General features: G+C 55.7%; 1 protein-coding gene and 1 non-coding gene across 3 annotated transcripts in view; both read right to left on the bottom strand.

Moving 5' to 3' along the window:
• Positions 1 to 8566: 8566 nt before the first annotated feature.
• TRPM2 (transient receptor potential cation channel subfamily M member 2) overlaps positions 8567 to 18763 on the bottom strand; it is a 49373-nt gene continuing 39176 nt past the window's right edge. The window contains exons 23-33 of one of the 2 annotated variants that reach the window (XM_059921696.1): positions 18631 to 18763; positions 17924 to 18011; positions 16458 to 16545; positions 15627 to 15784; positions 14942 to 15018; positions 14661 to 14762; positions 13334 to 13420; positions 12728 to 12833; positions 11075 to 11176; positions 9770 to 9886; positions 8567 to 9123 (exon numbers count right to left, since the gene is read on the bottom strand). In XM_059921696.1, coding sequence (XP_059777679.1) covers positions 8998 to 9123; positions 9770 to 9886; positions 11075 to 11176; positions 12728 to 12833; positions 13334 to 13420; positions 14661 to 14762; positions 14942 to 15018; positions 15627 to 15784; positions 16458 to 16545; positions 17924 to 18011; positions 18631 to 18763 — 1184 coding nt within the window. In that variant the 3' untranslated portion in view covers positions 8567 to 8997. Of the gene's footprint in view, positions 9124 to 9769; positions 9887 to 11074; positions 11177 to 12727; positions 12834 to 13333; positions 13421 to 14660; positions 14763 to 14941; positions 15019 to 15626; positions 15785 to 16457; positions 16546 to 17923; positions 18012 to 18630 lie in introns of those variants that run through there. The other variant, XM_059921697.1, reaches the window with a different exon arrangement.
• Positions 11133 to 11209, bottom strand: LOC132365614 (Z6 small nucleolar RNA). Its single transcript, XR_009503142.1, has one exon. It is a non-coding gene; the product is annotated as a Z6 small nucleolar RNA (small nucleolar RNA).

Here is an 18763-nt window from a genome sequence, read left to right as displayed (position 1 = left end):
TATTATCCATTTTGAGTTAGTTTTGGTGTACGGTGTGAGGTATGATTCTTCCAACTTTGCTCTTCCATGAAGTTCTTCTGGTCATCCAAGATTCTTTGTATTTCCTCATGAATTTTAGAATCAGCTTGACAACTTCTACCCAAAAAGCCTAGTGGGGACTTCCCCAGCGGTCCAGTGGTTAAGACTCTGCCTTCCAATGCAGGGGGTGTGGGTTCAATACCTGGTCGGGGAGCTAAGATCCCACATGCCTCGGTGCAGCCAAAAATTAAAAACAAAAACAAAAAAGCCTAGTGGGCTTTTGTGTGGGATTGCATTGAATCTACAGATCAGTTTAAGAGAATTAACGTCTTGACAATATTGAGTATTCCAATCCATGAACATGGTATATCTTCTCATTTATTTAGAGCTTCTTTTATTTCTTTAATTTGTGTTTTGTAGTTTTTGGTTTACAGATCTCACACACCTTTTGTCAGATTTAGCTCTGATTTTTTAATGCTATTGTAAATGGTATTTTAAGTTCAATTTATCTTTGTTAAATGCTAATATATAGAAATAAAATAGATTTTTATATACTGATCTGAACTTTGCTAAACTCACTTATTAGTTCTAGTAACTTTTTAATAGAAGCCTTAGGATTTTCTACATATACAATCACGTTGTCTGTAAATAAAAAGAGTATTACTTCTTTCTTCCCAGTCTGAATGTCTTTTACTTCATTTTCATACCTAACTGTGCTGGCTAGAGCCCTAGTTCAATACCGAATAGGAGGAGTGAGAGCAGATATCCTTGTTCCTCTTGACCTTAAGGGAAAACATTCAGTCTTTCACATTAAGAATAATGTTGACTGTAGGGTTTTGTAGCTGTCCTTATCAGTATAAGAAAGCCTCCTTCGATTTCTAGTTTGCTGAGAGTTTTTAACAGGAATGGATGTTGGATTTTGTCAAACTTTTTTTCTACATCTATGAAGAATATTTTTATTAGTCTATTAATATGATGGATTATATTGATTGACTTTCAAGTGTTAAATCAACCTTGTGTCCTTGGAATAAATCTCACTGGCTCATGATGTATTATTATTTTTACATGCTGTGGAATTATTTAATAGATACAGAGTTGCTGAGGTTATTTTTTTCTTTGACTGAATGTTATAGCCTGCATCTCTCAAGGAATTGCCCATTTCATCAAATCTGTTGAATTTATCAGCATAAAATTGTTCATCCTTTCAATATAGAGTATGAGGTGATGTCACCTCTTTCATTCCTGATGTTGGTACTTTGTGTCTCCTCTCTTTCCTTTTACTGACCAGTCAGTATGGAAGCGTATCAATTTTATTGATAATCTCAAAGAACCAGTTCTTAGTTTCATAGATTTCTCTATTTTTTTTCCTTTTTTTTTTCCATTGACTTCTACTCTAATCTTTTACTTACATTAATTTTCTCTTCTTTTTCTAGTATCTTAAGGAGGAAGATGAGCTCACTGATTTGAGACCTTTCTTATTCTCTAGTATAGGCATATCTTGGAGATATTGCAGGTTCAGGTCCAGACTACTGCAATAAAATGAATATCAAGATAAAACGAGTCACTTAAATTTTTGGTTTCCCAGTACATATAAAACTTATGTTTACACTATACTGTAGTCTATGAAGTGTGCAATAGCATTATGTCTAAAAAATATTTACATACCTTAATTTAAAAATATTTTATTGCTAAAAAAATTGTTAACCATCATCTGAGTCCTAGTAGTAACACCAAAGATTACTGATCACTGATCACCATAACCGATGTAATAACAATGAAAAAGTTTGAGATATCGAAAAAATTACCAAAATGTGACAGAGAGATACGAAGTGAGCAAATGCTGTTGGAAAAAATGGTGCCGATAGACTTGCTCGACTCAGGGTTGCCACAAACCTTCAATTTGTAAAAGACACAGTATCTGCAAAGTGCAATAAAGCAAAGCGCAATAAGACAAGATATGCCTGCGTAGGCATATAAATTTCCAAGTCTTGCTCTAGCTGCGTCCCAAAAACTCTATGTTGTATTTTCATATTCATTAAGTTTGAAATATTTTCAAATACACCTTTTGATTTCTTTTTGACCCATGGGTTTAGAAGTACGTTATTTCATTTCCAGATATTTGAGGATGTTGCAGAGATTATTCTGCATTTGATTATTAATTTAAACCCATTGTTGTTAGAGAACATACACTGTATGCATCAGATCCTTTTAAACTTATTTAGACTCATTTTATCGACCAGAATATGGCCCATGTTAAAAATTGCTATGTGTGTACTTAAATATGTGTTCTATTGCTCAGAGGAATATTCTATAAATATTGATGAAGTCAAGTCTGCTGATGGTATGATTACTGATTTTCCATCTACTTGCTACTTAATTATCGACAGAGGTGTGTTGAGGTTCCTGAGATCTGTCTGTTACTCCTTGCAGTTCTATCAGTTTTTGTTTCACACATTTTGAAGGCTTATATTCAGATTAGTATGTCCTCTTGCTTAATCGACCACTTTATCATTATGAAAAGAGCCTCCTTATCCCCAGATTCTTTGCCTTGAATTCTACTTTTCTGACACTAATAGCCACTCCAGCTCTCTGTTTTGATGGGTTAGCATGGGATATCTTCCTCCATCCTTTTGCTTTTAACCTCCTACGTCTTTTTTAAAATATTTTTATTGGAGTATAGTTGATTTACAATGTTGTGTTAGTTTCAGGTGTACAGCAAACCGAATCAGTTATACATATACATATATCAAATCTTTTCCCATATAGGCCATTACAGAGTATTGAGTAGAGTTCCCTGTGCTATAGAGCAGGTTCTTATTAGTTATTAGTTACATGTTTTATATATAGTAGTGTGTATATGTCAGTCCCAATCTCCTGATTTATCCCTCCCCCCTCCTATGTCTTTATATTTCGTTTCCTTCAGGATTTCCATAGCATCAAAGTTTCATCCTCCATATATTTATTAACTGCAAAGGGAAAAATAATAGCTTTACAGTGAAGAAACCTAGCAGAAACTACCTTACATATGTGACCAAGGTTAACATCATCAGTAATAAGACAGACTGACATCATGTAGCCCTTGATACCACGGCCTGATAAAGACACGGCATCACTGCCATGGTATTCTTGCCAAAAACGCACAATCTCTTTCCAATCGTGGGAACACGTCAGACATACCCAAATTGAAAGGCACTTTTTACAAAGTGACTGATCAGTACGCTTCCAAAATGGAGAGATCATAAAAGACAAGAAATGGCAACTAAACGGGATGTGGGATCCTGGAATATACCCGGGCACAGTGGGGAAACGGGGCACACAATAAGGCTGGTGGTGCAGGTGATGGCTTGGTAACCCACATCCACAGGGTGGTGGGAACCGTGAGCTCCCATCTGTCCTCTGTTTCTGCCCCATTTGTCCCTCTGCTCTGTTTCCTTTTCCTCTTCTCCTGCCTTCTTCTGGACTGAGTCTTTTTTGAGCCCATTTTCTCCCTTTAGTTGACTCCTAACTGTTATGTCAGTGGCCGCTTTAGGGGGTGGTGTCGGCTGTCACTTCTCATCACAGACTGCGTCGGGTCACATCAGACCACCTGCCGCGTAGGGTGGGAGCCCTGCAGGGTGTGTCCGTCCCCGGCCGTGCTGTGGACATGCACGTGTGTAGGAACCCCTCAAATCTTACCATCAACAGTCTTTTAAAGGGATATAAATAAGATGAGCCGTGAAGCTGCCGCTATGTTATTGTAGAGTAGATTGAAGAGGGGAGCCCCAAATTATGGAATATTTTTAATATTTAAGTTAAACACATGAATGTGGTCACCACCCAAAACTACAGTGTGGATGCAGGTGAACCCAGACATTATGCAGTGGGGGGAGGGACCAGACACTCAGAGTTCACGCTGTGGCTTCTGTTTATGGAAAGTTCAAGATCAGGTGGTGGAGGCAGGGACGGGGAAGAGGTGCGAGGGGGCTTCTGGGGCTGCATGTTCTGTGTCTTGATCTGGGTGCTGGTCGTCGATGTAAGTAAAAAACCCACCAAGCTGCTCACGCTTCAGATGTGGGCGGGTGACTGAGGGCGTGTAACTCCTCAGTAAAAGAAAACAATGGTGTGCTGGCCATGTGTGTGTTCACAGGTGGTTACGCGTGTAGGTGATGAATAGAGTGATGGATGGGTGGGTGGATGGGTCCATTCAGGGTGCAGTGTTGCCCTCCTGGTCCTCACTGGTCCGTGGCCTCACTAGGTGATGACGTTGGAGAATCCACAGAAGGTGCTGGCAGCCGGCCAGGTCCAGGCCGCAGGGCCCCGCGAGAGCCTGGCTCACTGTCTGCTCCAGACCACGAGCCTGCTCTCAGAAATACCAGAAACCTTCTAACGCCATCCTGGCCACGTGGTCTGCCCACTGTAGCCGCCCTTATAGCTGTGAATGGGCTCCGGGCTGATTACCTCACCCATTTATCCACCCAGAATCCAGGCCTTCTGACCCCCGGGAGAAAGCACAATGCTCCAGCTGGTTAATTGCGTCCCATCAGGCAGGCTGTTTTGCTAGCAAGGTCTGAGTGCATCTCCCTGGGGAGGAGGTGGGAGGAGCAAAGCTTGCTGCAGCCACTATGGTGGGGATGAATAAAACATCCTGGCAAGGCCGAAACCTTGCCTGCCCACAAAGACCCCTCAGAGAAGCCTGGGACTGGCCCCTCCTTGCGGCGTGGCCGGCCGTCTAGCTGTGTGCTGACCGCCCTGCTCCCCCACCTGCCCGCCCACAGTCACCAGCGTGGCCCTCAGCCGCCCCAGCCTCACACTGGCTCCAGAGGCCCCGCCTCCTGCCCTCGTGCAGCCGTGGGGACCCTCAGACAGAACCCCAGGCCGGCCAGGCTCTGCTGACTGCAGCCGGCTCGTGGGTAGGGGCTGGACCCAGGGCACCTGACAGAACCCGCCCGCTGCCCAGCACCACAAAAGCAGGTCCTGAGCTCGCCAAAGAGCCTCAGTGGATGGCTTGCCTTGGGCAACGTTACCCTCAGCAGCTTGGGCCAGACTCGACCTCCTCCTACGCTCCCTGAATCCCTGGATCTCCCGGAATTCCTGGATCGAAAAGCCCTGACGTTTGTTCCCCTCGAGGGCTTCCCGAGCACTGGGCCTGAGCAGCTAGGGCCCAGCCCCCCGCGCCCTTCCCGAAGCCCCTCGGAACCAAAGGGCCTCACGCTCTGGGCCGCCGCCAGGACTCAGTGTGGGACCAGAGGGCGGTCCGTCTCCCAGGGAAGTGGAGGCCACCTGCACCTTATCTAGTGGTTCTGGGTTTTCCAGGGCAGTCTTCCCTGTCCCCCGCCCCCGGCCCCAGCACACAGCCCCCCCTCCCCAGGCCTCTCACTCTTCCTCTTCTCCAAGTTTTGTCCATTTCGTTGCCCTTTTTCAAGAGCCAAGTTCTGAATATATTCACCATGCCAATTCTTAATTTTTCCCTCTCTCATTAAATTCTGACTTGGTCCCTGCCTGAGCCCCTAGGTTGATGCTGTAGCTATTTTTTGAGCTTCTTGAGTCATAACCTCAGATAATTTACTTTCACTCTTTTCATCTTCAAATAAGTGCATTTAGGGTCCTAGCTGTTCCTTCCTGAGACTTTCAGCCACAGCCCTGGGGCTGTGACCTGGGACTCTCTCACTGTCTCGCTCTGGCTGCTCCCCAGGAGGGTGCAGGTCTCGGGCGGGAGGTGGAGCGCGTGGAAGCACATGCAGCACCCGGCCCGCAGGCCTCACTTGCCCCAAATCCCGAGCAGCAGGGGTGGCCCTGGACCTAGTGCCGACCAGGCTCGGGGACAGCCACCGCTCTCCCACAGAGACACTGCCGCTCCCCATTGGTCCTCCTGCCATGCAACTAGAGGCTCCAGAGTGAGGACAGAAGCCGCCCACCAGGGAGGGCAGAGGGTGGGGCGCCGCAGTGTCCTGTGCCCGACGCCGCCTCAGCTCCCTCCCGGTGGTCAGGGGCCTGGTCACTCACGTCCCGTGAAGGCACCTGGAACCACTGATGTACCTTCTGTCCTCTTCTGGGGCACGGCCGCGTTCTAACATTACTGTTCGGAAGCTGTGAGCCGAGTGCGGCCTCAGTGATGGAGCTGCCTTGGAGACTTGCTGAGATCCACACACTTGCTGGGTGTGATGCATGCCCACTTCTGTGAATGTTCCGTGTCTGAGAACCACGTGTCTCTTCTGGGCCATGTTGTTGTGGTGGTGGGTACAGAATCACACACACGCCATAGACTGTGTGTACATATATGCGCACATTACACATCATTTACTCTACAAATATACATATATATTACACATATTGTACCTAAAGAAACATATTGCACATGACTTACATATAAACACATGTATGTGTAAATTATGCATAATATATATGTATAATATATAATATGTATTTATAGATAAATACACACACACATAATATGTAGGTAAACATGCACACACACACCGCACAGAATGACCTCAATCCTGTTGACTGCGTTATTCAAATTCCGTCCTATTTTTCTTTTGCTCCTTGATTCCTTGATTTCTGAGAGAAAAGTCTCAAACGTTACTGTGAATTTGCCCATTTCTCCATGAATTTCTATCAATTTTGCATTATATATTTAAAAAGGTATTGTTTTAGGTGGATAGCAGTTCACAAAAGTGCTACCTTCTTAAAGGACTTATACCTTTTCCCACTCAAATATTCCCCTTTGTCTTTAAAAGGACAAACTCGAGCCTTGGGTTCTGTCCTCTGCTGGACGTGTCTCCCCAGTTTTCCTTTTGAGAGTGTTTGCTAGGATGAATCCCTTGTGTTGTCATCTAGTACATGTCTCTTTTGGGTGATAGAGAAAAACATATAGAAAAGAAGAGAAATTTTTTGTTAATTTATTTTTTATCCCAATATGACTCACAATTTGTGTGTGCCATAACTGCTGACATGTTTTGACTGCTTCCTGCCATTTTATTTCATGTGAACCATCTTCTATTGATATTTTTTCTTTCCTTGATTTGGTCGTTCCTTTTGTTTCCTCCGGTGGTTTGACATTATTCCTCTCTTTCTATCCTCTGGAGGTCACCCTGGACCTGTAATACACTTACAGGGCTCACCGCCTGCGTTTCTCTCCCAGCGCTATGCCCGGTCAGCATCTATTTCCTCCTCATGAGCAAGAGGAGACCTGCGCTGCACTTGGATTGGCTGCGTTTGTTCTTCTGCCGGCTCCCAGGGAGACCAGCTGGGGTTTCAACAAGAAGCTATCATTAAATTTTCTTTTTATATTATGCCTCAACAATGGTAAGACTTGGCCCTACATTTACTGGTTCCTTTGATTCCACAGAGCTCAGTCTGTGCAAGCGCGCATGTGTGTGTGTGCATGTATTGGACTAAATGTTTGTGTCCCTCCCCAAAATTCCTACGTTGAAGCCATAATCCCCAGTGTGACTGTATTTGGAGGGAGGACCTCTAAGGAAGTAGGATTAAATGAGGTCATAAGCGTGGGGCCCTGACTTGATAGAATTAGTGCCCCTATAAGAGGAGAACCAGAGCCCCCCCCAACTCCTGCACACTCCAAAGAAAGGCCACCTGAGGACACAGTTCAAGGTGGCCATGGCCAAGCAGGGGAGAGCCCTCACCAGGAACCACCCTGCCCACACCTTGACCCCCACTCCCAGCCTCCAGATCTGTGAGAAAGTGAATGTTCCATCTGTGGTGCCTTGTTCTGCAGCCCATGCTGACTAAGACAGTGTGTTTTGCTTTTCTGTAATTCATCTTTGAGAAATTCTTTCAGAAAGGGTGCATGAGGAACACACTTTCTGGGTCCTTATGCTTCTAAAATGTCTTTGTTTGGTGCTGCCACTTGAACACTAGTTTGGCTGGATATGAGATTCTAGATAAAAAACCAAGGCCCCCACAGTGGCTGAGCACCTGCAGGGTGGGGGGCCAGGGGGAGGCACAAGGGGCTGAGTCCCAAGTTGGGGGCTGGAGCCGGGGTCTAGGAAATGAGGAAGAGGAGTGTGTGTGTGTGTGTGTGTGTGTGTGTGTGTGTTGGGGAGGTGTTGATTGGAGGAGGAATCATGAGTTTAGACCGGAGGGGCTGCAGGGTGTCCACAGGAGACCCCCTCAGGCCCCAGGAAGCTTGGCTGTGGGCTGGGTGAGGTCTTGGTGACCCAGACACAGACCCTTGACCACTGCTTGTGTCTATAACTTTATTTGAGGGAAGCATAGAAGAGGCGGGCGAGGCTGGTGTAGGAAAGCACATTTAATGTGGGGTTTTCACAACATTCCATGGCTCCTGATGGCTTGTGCTGATGGCCTGTGAGTCGCTGATGCTGAGCTGGGTGGCCCCTCAGTCCACACCTACCGCCCCTCCTCCTGGGCTCTCAGGGTGAGGGGAGGGGGCACCATGTGCAGGAGAGCCCCCGCCCGCCCGGTGCGTCTGCGTCCTCCCCGCCTGGGTCCCGGGGCAGCACACAGGCAGAGACCTCTGCATCTCGGGAGGAGGCCGGAGCTTGCCTGCGCCTCCTGCCCTGCTAAGGGGCTCAGCCCTGACAGCCAAGGGAAATGGGTCCCACAGTGCCCCGCCCCAGGCCAGGCAAGGGTCTGAGTTAGGTCACGGTGGAGCCCCTCTCGGGGGTGTGGGCCCGAGGAGGAGGCCACAGGGGAACCCCGACTCTCCAGGACGTGCCAGCCTTGGGTGGAGACACCTCTGATGGTGGACATGCTGCTCACAGGACGTGGCCAGGAGGGTGTCCACTGGCCGCCAGCAGGCTCGGGAGAAGCAGTGTCGGCTGGTGGGGTGTCCGTGGCCACCTCAACCCTGAGGCCCTGCCTCGTGGCCGGAGCCCCCCTGCGCCCTGCTCAGCTCTCCTCCCAGGGCACCCCGAAGCCTCCCAGTTCAACAGATGGGCAGGAGGGGCTGCTGATTCGAGCGGGCTGTGGATGGAGCAGCTCCGCCGGCCCCTGCAGAGCTGCCCAGGCTGCGTCCCCAGGTTAGTAGTAGGCCCCGAACAAGGCGGCCACCTTCTGGAGGATGGCCTTGTGGTTGGCATACAGCGGGATGCGCTCGTCCACCACCTGCCACCGGATGGACACGCCCGCATCGCAGGAGTGCAGGTGCTGCGAGGACAGGGGTAGATCCTGACTCCCTCCTGAGCCGGCCCTGCCCCCACCCAGACACCCCGGGACTACAGACGTCAGGGGGTGGCGGGGACCCCGCGACCTGGCTCCCGGCCCTGCCACAGGCCTGGCCAATGGCCGCTCGCTTTATCCTTCTGCTGCACAGGCGCGGATCAGAACATGCCCACAAAGCCTTAAAAACCCTTGAAGGGGGAGAGAGGAGAGGTGCAGCCTTGTTGTGGGGTTTTCTTTCCTGCAGGCACAGCCCGGGTTTTGTTCCCTGGGACTTCCTGGTCCCAGTTCTGGATTAGGGGTACGGAGGACTGATCTAAGTACGGGGGACGGCATCCCCACAAAAGCGCTGGAACCAGCCTCCCCTGGGTGCGAGCCTGGAGGCCCCCAGGGTTCCTGGCCAGCCCCGGCTGCGCCCCAGCCTCCTGCTGCTGCCCTCTGGCCTCTCCCGGATGCCCCCTGGGTACCCTCTGGCACAACTCTGACCCCCGCAGCTCCCACTCTCTGGTCCTGGCCAGCTCTGGCCCCAGGCCCCGGAACCCCTCAGACCCATCCCTATAGGCCCCGAGGCTCTCCGGGGCACTGATGCCCCCGGCCCCCCCATCCCTCAGAGCCTGAGACCCCGGCCACATACAGAGTTCAGCCTCTTCAGCTCCACGTCGCCCTGGTCTGGAAAGTGGACGCTCACGGCCACCGTCTCGATCCAGGCGTTGTCCGTGTTCCTTGGGTCATCCATGTACCCTTTGTACACCTGGGAGGCAGCACAGGTGTGAGCTGGTTCGCCTAACGGAGCCCTGAGCCCCCCGGTCTTCTCCCAGAGGAAGGGGCCCCATGCTTTCTCTGCAGCTGGTCTGGGTCCGGGATGCTCTGAGCCCCGCTGTCCACTGCACCCAAGCCCCGCCTGGCTCTCCCCAACCCCGTCCACCTGCCCCCAACACCACCTTCAGCTTGACTGACACATCGTGGGGACCCACAGCCTCACTCGTCTCCCTTCTGGTCTCTGGCCTGGTACCCAGACCTGCCTCGACTGTCCTTGGAAGGATTAAAAAGGGCCAGTGGACCTCAAAACATTACGCAAAGTGAAAGAAGCCAGACACCAAAGGCTGCACGCTGTATGGTTCCACCTATAATAAATGTCCAGAACAGGCAAATCCACAGAGACGGAAAGCAGCCTCGTGGGTGCCAGGGGCTGGGGGAGGGAAGGGAGTGACTGCCAATGGGTCTGGGCTTCCTTTCGGGGTGATGGGATGTTCTGGAACTAGACAGAGGTGGTGACCACACCACGCTGTCTGTGTACTAAATGCCACTGAACTGCTCACTTCAAAATGGTTCCTTTTATGTTGTTTGGATTTTACCTCAACAAATGAAAGAAGTTTATTTTTACAAAGCAGAGAAACGAGAGATGGCAGTGCTCCCTGTGGGGCCGCAGGGGACAAGCCGTGTGAAACTGCTTGGTTTGTAGGTCAAAACCGTAAATATCAGCCATTGCCTATTTCATCCTGAGACGCCACAGAGACAGAACCAGCAACGACTCAGATGCCCACTTGGAGGACTGTTTAAATAAATCATGGCACAAAATATTATGTGGTCCTGAAAAAGAGTGAGGTGGATTTGGAAATGTGGACCTAAAAATATGGCCTTTGCAACTTAACTGAAAAGCGAGTTACGTCTTTGTGCCCAGCTGTGCTCAGGGCAAGAGGGAGTGTGGGCCGGACACCAGGCGTGCCCCGGCCCCAGGCCGGCAGAGGCTGTGGCCCCCCACTTGATCTCGGGAGGGGCAAACCCAGACAGAGAGAGAAGGCGAGGGGCCCAGAGCCGTGGCCACGTGGGTCCCCCCAGGAGGCTCCCCAGCTCCATGCAGCCCCCCCTGCAGCTGTCACGACCCGCACCTCGGGGCCCCAGACGCACAGGTGCGAGCCAAGCAGAAAGGTCACCTCACCTCCATGCCGTGCGTCAGCAGGCTCTCGAAGGAAGGCCAGAACTCTCTCCGGAGGACCTGCTTCAGCTTCCGGGGCAGCGTCTCTCCTGGTTCCCGGGAGCCCTGAGCGGAGAGGGAGGAAGGGGCGGGTCAGCGCGGCTGTCTGGGGACCTGCTACCTCTGGCCACCTGCCCGGCGTGGGCCGCGGGCCAGCCCCCTGGAGCCACGGGCGGACAAGTGTCTGGCAGCGGCTGCCTCGGGGCTGGAGTGACATTGCCCAGAGCCCAGAGCCCAGGTCAGCCCGCGGGGCAGGAGGGCGGCACAGCCTGTGAGGCGCGCAGGGCACTGTAGGAGAGCCAGCCCCCCGACCGCCGCCACCCTGACCACCAGCCGGGCTGTGTCCTATCTGTGTGCACCCCTGTCCCCGTCTCCAGCCTCTGCTCTGGCACACCGGGCTCCCGGCCACTCCCGACGCCCCGGACACGGGCCTGCACCCGCACTCCCCTCCCCATCCGTCTAGGGGACCCTCTCAGTCCACATCACGTCCATCCACGTAGGCCCTGGAGACGCCCTAGCCCCTCGCTGGCTGCGGTGGCGGGGACCATCAGATGCCCCTCAGTACCTCTCTCGGGGACACAGGGGCACAGCTCAGAAGATGCCCGTCGGCAGGAGAGACCAAAGTGCCAGAGAAGGAGGCTGAATGGTGCCGGAGAACCCGTGGGAGGAGAGGGCCGGGCCTGGGCTCAGAGCCGCGCTCCCTCAGGTAGAGGGCACAGGGGCTATGGCTGCAAGAACGAGAGCCGCCCAGGGCCCTGGAATCCTGGTTGGGGTCTCAAGACCCTCAGTGGCACCACTGCCCCACACACACCCATTAACTTGCTGTCCCAGCAGAGCAGCTGCTGGGCCACCGGGTGGGTGGTGGGGAAACCCGACGGCCTCTTGCTGAGCTGGGCGAATCACGGACTCCCGGGTACAGGCTCAGAGGAGGGGACCCCGGACAGAGCTGCACCCAGAGACCAGCCGGGGGCCTGGTGGGTGACACGGTCCTCCTGCCAGGGTCAGCCTACTCCAACCCCAGAGCAGTGGCAGGGTCGTGGGGGGCAGAGGGCAGATTGACGGGTCAGGATCTGAGTGGTTGGGCCCGCTTGGACAGGACAGGCCCAGGGCCTTCCACACCCCAATTCTGTCACCACAAGGCCTCTGGGGTACACGCCGGCCTTCGGTCCTGCAAGGAGCTGCCGCCCTTGAGCTGAGGGCCTGTGCACCCCCGTCCCCTGCCCCAGGCTCAGCTCGGGCCCCAGGGCTAGGGGCAGGTGCGCGCCTGAGACACCCACCTGGGAGCCGCGTCTAACCCCAAGCCCTGAGCTCTGCAGGGAGACCCAGTCTAGCCTCCGAGGCAGCCCCAGCCCTGAGCCTGGTGCCCCCCGGGATGCAGTAGGTGCTCAGTTAGTGCTTACACTCCGAAGAGCACCTGAACCCGTTTTCACAACCGCAAAACAAGGTACTAGGAAGGAGAATTCCCTCTAAAAGGCAGGGACCGGCCTTTGTCATTCAGGACCAAGGACAGTCTGAGCTGTCCAGGGCAGCGACCACAGGGGGTGGTGTTCCTTCGGTGGGTGGAATGGGCAAAGGCACGCAGGGCCCCGGGACCCGGGATGGCGGGTGCGGGCTCACCCCGGGCAGCACCCAGTGCTCTGAGAGGGAGCGCTTCACCACCAGCACCTCCAGCATCTTCTTTATGCCCTTCCTGCAGATGGCGCCATCCTGGTTCCGCCTCCAGCTGCAGGAGGGATGGTCTGATGTCAGCCCCTCCCCCGCTGCGGGGGAGGCCAAGGCAACCCCCCCCCCCCCGCCCACTCCTGAGCACCTGCTCCAGGGGCACAGAGATGGTAACCATCGCTCCCATAACTGCTGGTCTGACTAGAATGGGTAGGCCTTTTGGGAGAATATTTTTCTATCAAAAGCCTTAAAGAAGCACGTGCCCTGGACCCAGCCAGCCCTTCCACCTCTGTGACTCTTTGGAAATGACGGGTAGATTGATATGGATTTTCATTTTGTCTGCGTAGTGAGCCCTGGCCCTGGCTTTGTCCCTCCCCCAAGGGGCCTCTGAGGGAGGGGGACCCCCAGGGAAGTGAGGGCAGCCTGGGGGCAGGAAAGGCCTGGGCTTTCCTGGGGGCATAGACGCTCCTGCCCTGTGTTTTGGGGCGCGCCCGCGCTCATCCAGGCCACTACGGGGTAGGGCGCGTGGCGCACGCTGTGTGCTCATCCGGGGCTACTCACCGGGTGACCACGGGCTGCAGCGTGTGGTTGGGGCCAAAGCAGCTGAGGTCCCCGCGCCCGCGCAGCCCTGTGCGGCCCATGGGGTTCCTAGGCGGACAAGGGTCTGCTCAGCCTGCCGCCTGCAGCCGGAGAGCCAGGCCGGGGCAGCAGGCGGGGCCTCTGATGGGGCGCGTGCCGGTTCCGCCCACACCTGCCCCAGCCCAGGATGGACAGGAGCAGGGAGGAGGCCACCCTACGGAGCCCCGGAGCTGACCCCCAACGCCCGCGGGCCCCTTGACCGACTGGCCGACTCAGCATCACCCGCTGGGGCTGTCCACCCCGAATCCTGTCCCTGGGGGACTCCAAGGCTTCAGGTCACCTTGGCATGAGTTGGAAAGGAAAGGGTTCTCCTTGGGAGCAGAAGCCCAGCCCCACCGCAGACCCCCCCCCAGAGAGCGCCTGAGCGACCATCGTGCTGCATCCGAGGGCCTTGGCCGGCCTGTGACCTGGCACCCGACGGTCCCCCCCCACCCCGCCCCGCCTGACACTCCGTCCTGCTCTCGTCCTGAACACCACGTCCCCCTAGGCCCCTCCCCTGTCCAGGGCTGGAGCCGCTCCTGGTCACGTCTGTTCTCCTGCCCCACCACCTCCTTCCACAGCCTCTGCTTCCTGTTCCAGAACCTTCCCCAGAGGCCCACCACACACCTCCCCCCCCAGGTCCCCTCAACGACCGCCTGCTCCATGGGGTCCCCACGTCCTAGCCATCTGTGGTCCCTCCGCAGATGCTGACAGCCTTTCCTCAGCCTCCGCCCTGTGGTGCTGCTTCCCCAGCAAACCCCATCAGAGGAGGCCCTCTGACCTCCAAACCCCAGGCTGGCACACAGTAGGCATCCACTAAGTGCCTGCTGGGCCTGACGCCACGGGTCACCTGACATCTTTATGTTGATTCTTCACCTGTACAGTGGGGCTCAGTGCCCGTCTCTACAGAGAGCAGACCTGGAAACACCTCCGTCCCCTACACGTAACCCCAGGGGCACTTTAACAGCTCCCCCCGCTTCATTCTCACGATCGGTGCAGCTGGCAGCCGGGCGGTCCACTTTTTACCCCATTTCCACACCACAGGAATGGAAGCTGTAAAGGTTACATCGGGGGACGAGGGTGCAGCGCCCAGGCCAGCGGGGCCAGCCCACGGCCCCCACCTCCCCACGAAGGAAACGCCTTATGTGGCTGCTTCTTTTCTTCTGTATTTGGTTTGTTTTATCAGAAAAACGCCCACTTTGCCGGAGAGGAGACCTGACCCCGGAAGGAAACCGCCAGAGGCCGCGGAGGAGGGCCCGGCTGCACTCACAGAGGGAGCCCATGCTGCACGGCGTAGACCCCGTGGAAGCTGCGCCGGTCCAGGCGTCCATCCACCGCGTTGTAGCTGATCCTGGACAGAGGCTCCAGGGCGCTGGGAGCGAGAGGAGAGGTCGCGTCCCCGACAAAGACGGCGGGATGCAGAGCGGCCGCGGTGAGCCCTCAGGGGGTCCACCACGAGGGCCCCTCCCCGGCCGCCGCCCTCCCAGCGTGCACGGCCCCAGCCCCCAGGGAGGACGGGCCACCCGCCCAGGCAGGAAGCAGGGCACTCACTCCCCCACAGGGTCCACCAGGTCTTTGTTCTTCCTGTCGGCCGTGTAGAAGGGCGGGTTGTAGATGAGGAACTCCGTCTGCACGACACGGGGCTTCCCTCAGTCGGTCGCCACCCCAGGTCAGCTGGCGCCCAGGACGGCTGACCTCAGAGCCCAAGACCCTGGGACGGCCCAAAGGGCCCGGGAGCCCGAGCTCAGCAGACCTGAGGACGCACACACCCGGACCAGCCCCCAGGATGGGGGATGGGGGGGCTAGGCTGGGCTCTAGAGGGGAGAAGGGGTCCCACTGGCGGAGACTGGGGAAGAGTAACAGCCTGGAATGTTCCAAGGAAAACCAGAGAGAAGACCGGGGGGGGGGCACCCCCATGCCTCAACCATCTCTCCCTCTCTCTCTCTCCACCTCCGGCCTCCCCGGCACTCAGAAACAGGGCGGGGACCGTTCACTGGGGACAGGGGGTCGGACAAGCAGGGCAGTCGGCTGTGTGTGGATGGCGGCCCACCAGCGTCCTGGCTCAAACCCCAGCTCCACCCCCTCTGGCCACGTGGACCGCGTGCCTCCGTTTTCTCATCTGTTGTCATGTCCCTGTGAGGCCGCAGCGGGCTCACCCACCCCGGGGGGCTGGACTGCTCGCCCCCAGGACACCGGGCCCCTGCAGCCTGGTGGACGCGGCAGGACGGGCACTCACCTCCCAGGGCACCTTCTCGTTGGGCACCGGGAAACGCTGGACGGGGCAGCTGGGGTAGAGGAGGTGCCGGGCAGCCGCGTGGTAGGCGTCGCCCGGGTCCTCCACCTGCAGCCCGCCGTCCAGCTCAGGGTCCCGCCCCACCGAGGCCTTCTGGGGTGCTGGGAATGGGAACAGCCCCACGGAGCTGTGGGCAAAGCTGGGCGCGGACTCGGGTGCCAGGCGCGCAGGACAGGGCCATCCGCTATGGTCCTTTCCCACAAACTTCTGGGCTGCCTCTACTTCCCCAAGCCCGGATTGAATGCCAGCCCCAAAGAGGGTACCCTCCCCAGGGCCCCCAGCACGTGGCCCGGGAGGACAGAGACCTGGGGTCAGGCAACCACCACCTTGGACAGCCCCCAGGAGAGCTCTCGGTAATCAGCTGGACGCACAGGCCCTTACGGAAGCTTGGCCCGCTGAGGAGGGCACACTGCTCCTCCGGGGCCAGCAACACCCCAGGAGGGTTACTCATGCCCATTTCCTGGCCGACTGCAAATTTAGGAACAAAGACTTGCTTTCCGTCACCCAGTCGACGTGCCTGGGTCTCGGGTATCTGCTGGAGCTGCCCCCACTTTGTAGCTTGATGCACAGGAGGGGGATGGGGCTGGGGGCCAGGCGACCTCTGGAAGTCCCCAGCTGGTCAAGCGGGGGACTTGGCCACACTCTGCACGTGCATCTGTGGGGTGGGCCGTGCTCCCCGAGGCACTGGGCCTGCTGCATCTCCTCCCCACGGACCCCCGGACGCAAAAGAGCACAGGTGGTAGAGACCAGCTGCTGGTACAGCCACCCACTCACCCAGGGTGGGGACGCCCTCCTCCGAGCCAAAGCCGCTGTCCCTCAGGGCCTTCACGATCCAGTGCAGCGCTCTGGACGTCTGGGCCATCTGGAAGGCACGTCCCAAACAAGATTTGGTCAACACCTGCCCCCACACGGAATGCCCAGCCCCCACCCACCCTGTTCCCCTGTGTCGCAAGGCACAGGCCCTGGGGCCAGAGCACTCAGAGTGAGGAGGGGAACCCAGGGCAGGCCCACGGGGTTGGGGGCCACAGGGTCAGGGCACAGCAGGAGGGGCACGGAGGGGCGGGGACCTGGCCTCTGCCTGGTCCACACTTCCTCGTCCTGGAGTCCCAAGGCCTCCCTGACCGAAGCTCCTGCATCCACCTCCTTCACTGTGCCTATTGAACTACATTGTGACAAGGAACCTTTATGTCTGTGCCTCCCCCTGACTGGGAATCCTCAAGGATGAGATAATGCCTGTCACCCTGACATTCTCAAGGCCAGCTCTGGACAGGCACGGAGGAGGCACACAGGAAACGTGGGATGGATGGATGGATGGATGGATGATGAATGGACAGACAGATGGATAGAGGGATGGATGGATGGACAGATAAATGGATAGATGGATGCATGAATGACTGGAAGGATGGATGGATGGATGGATGGATGGATGGATGGATGGGCAGATGGAGGAATGGAAGAATGGATGGATGGATAGATGGATGGATGGATGGGCAGATGGATGGATGGAAGAATGGATGGATGGATGGATAGATGGATGGATGAACTAATACACATTACTGTCCCTCAGCATCACTCAGGCACCTGAGCCCAGCTGGCCTATGAGACAATGACTCTTGGACGTGAGGCCACTCAGGGCTGCCCAGCTGATGAGGGTGCTGTCAGAGGACACTGAGGGAGGAGGGGCGGGTGGCGGCGGCTCTCCTGTCGCCTACTGGCCACCGCTCTCTCATCTGGAGCTGCTTTGAGACATCCACATGCTGCTTTCCGATGTTGCCCCTCAGTCCAGTTGTCCACACGGACATCCATACGCATCCTTGCTGGCCCCATGGCCTCCCTCCCTCCCAGCATAGCTGGCAGCCTGAGAAAGCAGCCAAGGGCTGTTAGTAATTTCCACGGCCCCCTCCCAGGTTCCAGGTGCAGCGTCTGGAGACAGTGGCTGTCTCAGAGGACAGCTCCAAGGAGGCCAGGGGAAGGTCAACACTTTGTTCCCTCAGACCAGCCCCCGATGTGGCCGTCACACCGTGCGCTGTGGCAGAGCGCAGGCAGGGGAGCGTTTGGTGGAGTTCTCTGGAGGACGGAGAAGGTGCCCCTGCCAGCTGGGAGCAATGGCCCCGATGTCACCGCCCCTTCTCCTGATTGGCTTCCCAGTATGCTCACTGTCAAAGCCACCACACCACGGAGCGACCTTCCAGGTCCGTCGGAGCTGTGCCCAGAAACAGAGGTCCCAGCCCGGGACCCACCTGCTCCTCTAGGGAGGCCAGCCTCTGCTCCATGCAGCCCGACTGCTTCAGGTGTGCCATTTCCAGCAGGTCCACCATGGTGTCCACCCTGCAAGAGGACACAGCTGAGCCCCGCAGGCCAGCCGGGGGCGGGATGTGAAGGAAGCCTCTTTGCAGGTGGGTGGCCTATCAGATCCAGCAGCCCAGGCTCTGTTGGCCTTAATTTCACACATCTTCCTCTTAATTTGAAAGTATTTATACCATACGTTTCCGTATAGAATGAGCACCGCCTAGTGGCCCAAGGGGAAGATCTCTTAGCCAACGGATGCCCCCGGCTCACAGGGCTGCCCAACAGCCCCGGGGTTTGGGGGGGGGGCATGGCTGGGCGAGAGGTGCAGGTGTGCAGACGCGCACACGCCCGGCTCCTCCCCTCGATTTGCCACGAGTTCCACCGCCGAGTCACAATGGGGGAAGCTACCGCTGGGGACTTTGGAAGGAGGAGGACGCAGCCCCGTTGTCTGGGGAATGTTGGTTTGGTTTCTGTCTTCTTTTGCTACAACATAGGAATTGCACCCAACGCGGCCTCTGTTTTTATACGAAAAATACTTCCAAACGCTCTCGTCCTTTGCGTTTGGGGTTTCTGAGCTGCCTTCCCCCCGGCGCCGCGTGTGCTGTGTGGCAAGAGCACACGTTTCAGGAACCCCGAGGGGACCGCCCTGGTCCCGTACTTGTCGCTGACGTCCTGGATCTTCTGCTCCGGCCTCTGCTTCTGCTGGATCTGCTGGTCCTGAAGGTAGTTCTCCTTCAGGTAGATCTCCCAGGACAGGAGGGCCGCCTCCTCGTTCTTCTCTAGCTTGTTCT

Source organism: Balaenoptera ricei, chromosome 4 (assembly GCF_028023285.1).
Source record: "Balaenoptera ricei isolate mBalRic1 chromosome 4, mBalRic1.hap2, whole genome shotgun sequence".
NCBI lineage: Eukaryota > Metazoa > Chordata > Mammalia > Artiodactyla > Balaenopteridae > Balaenoptera > Balaenoptera ricei.
Note: the sequence above shows the minus strand (reverse complement) of the source record. Positions and strands in the feature narration are given on the sequence as shown.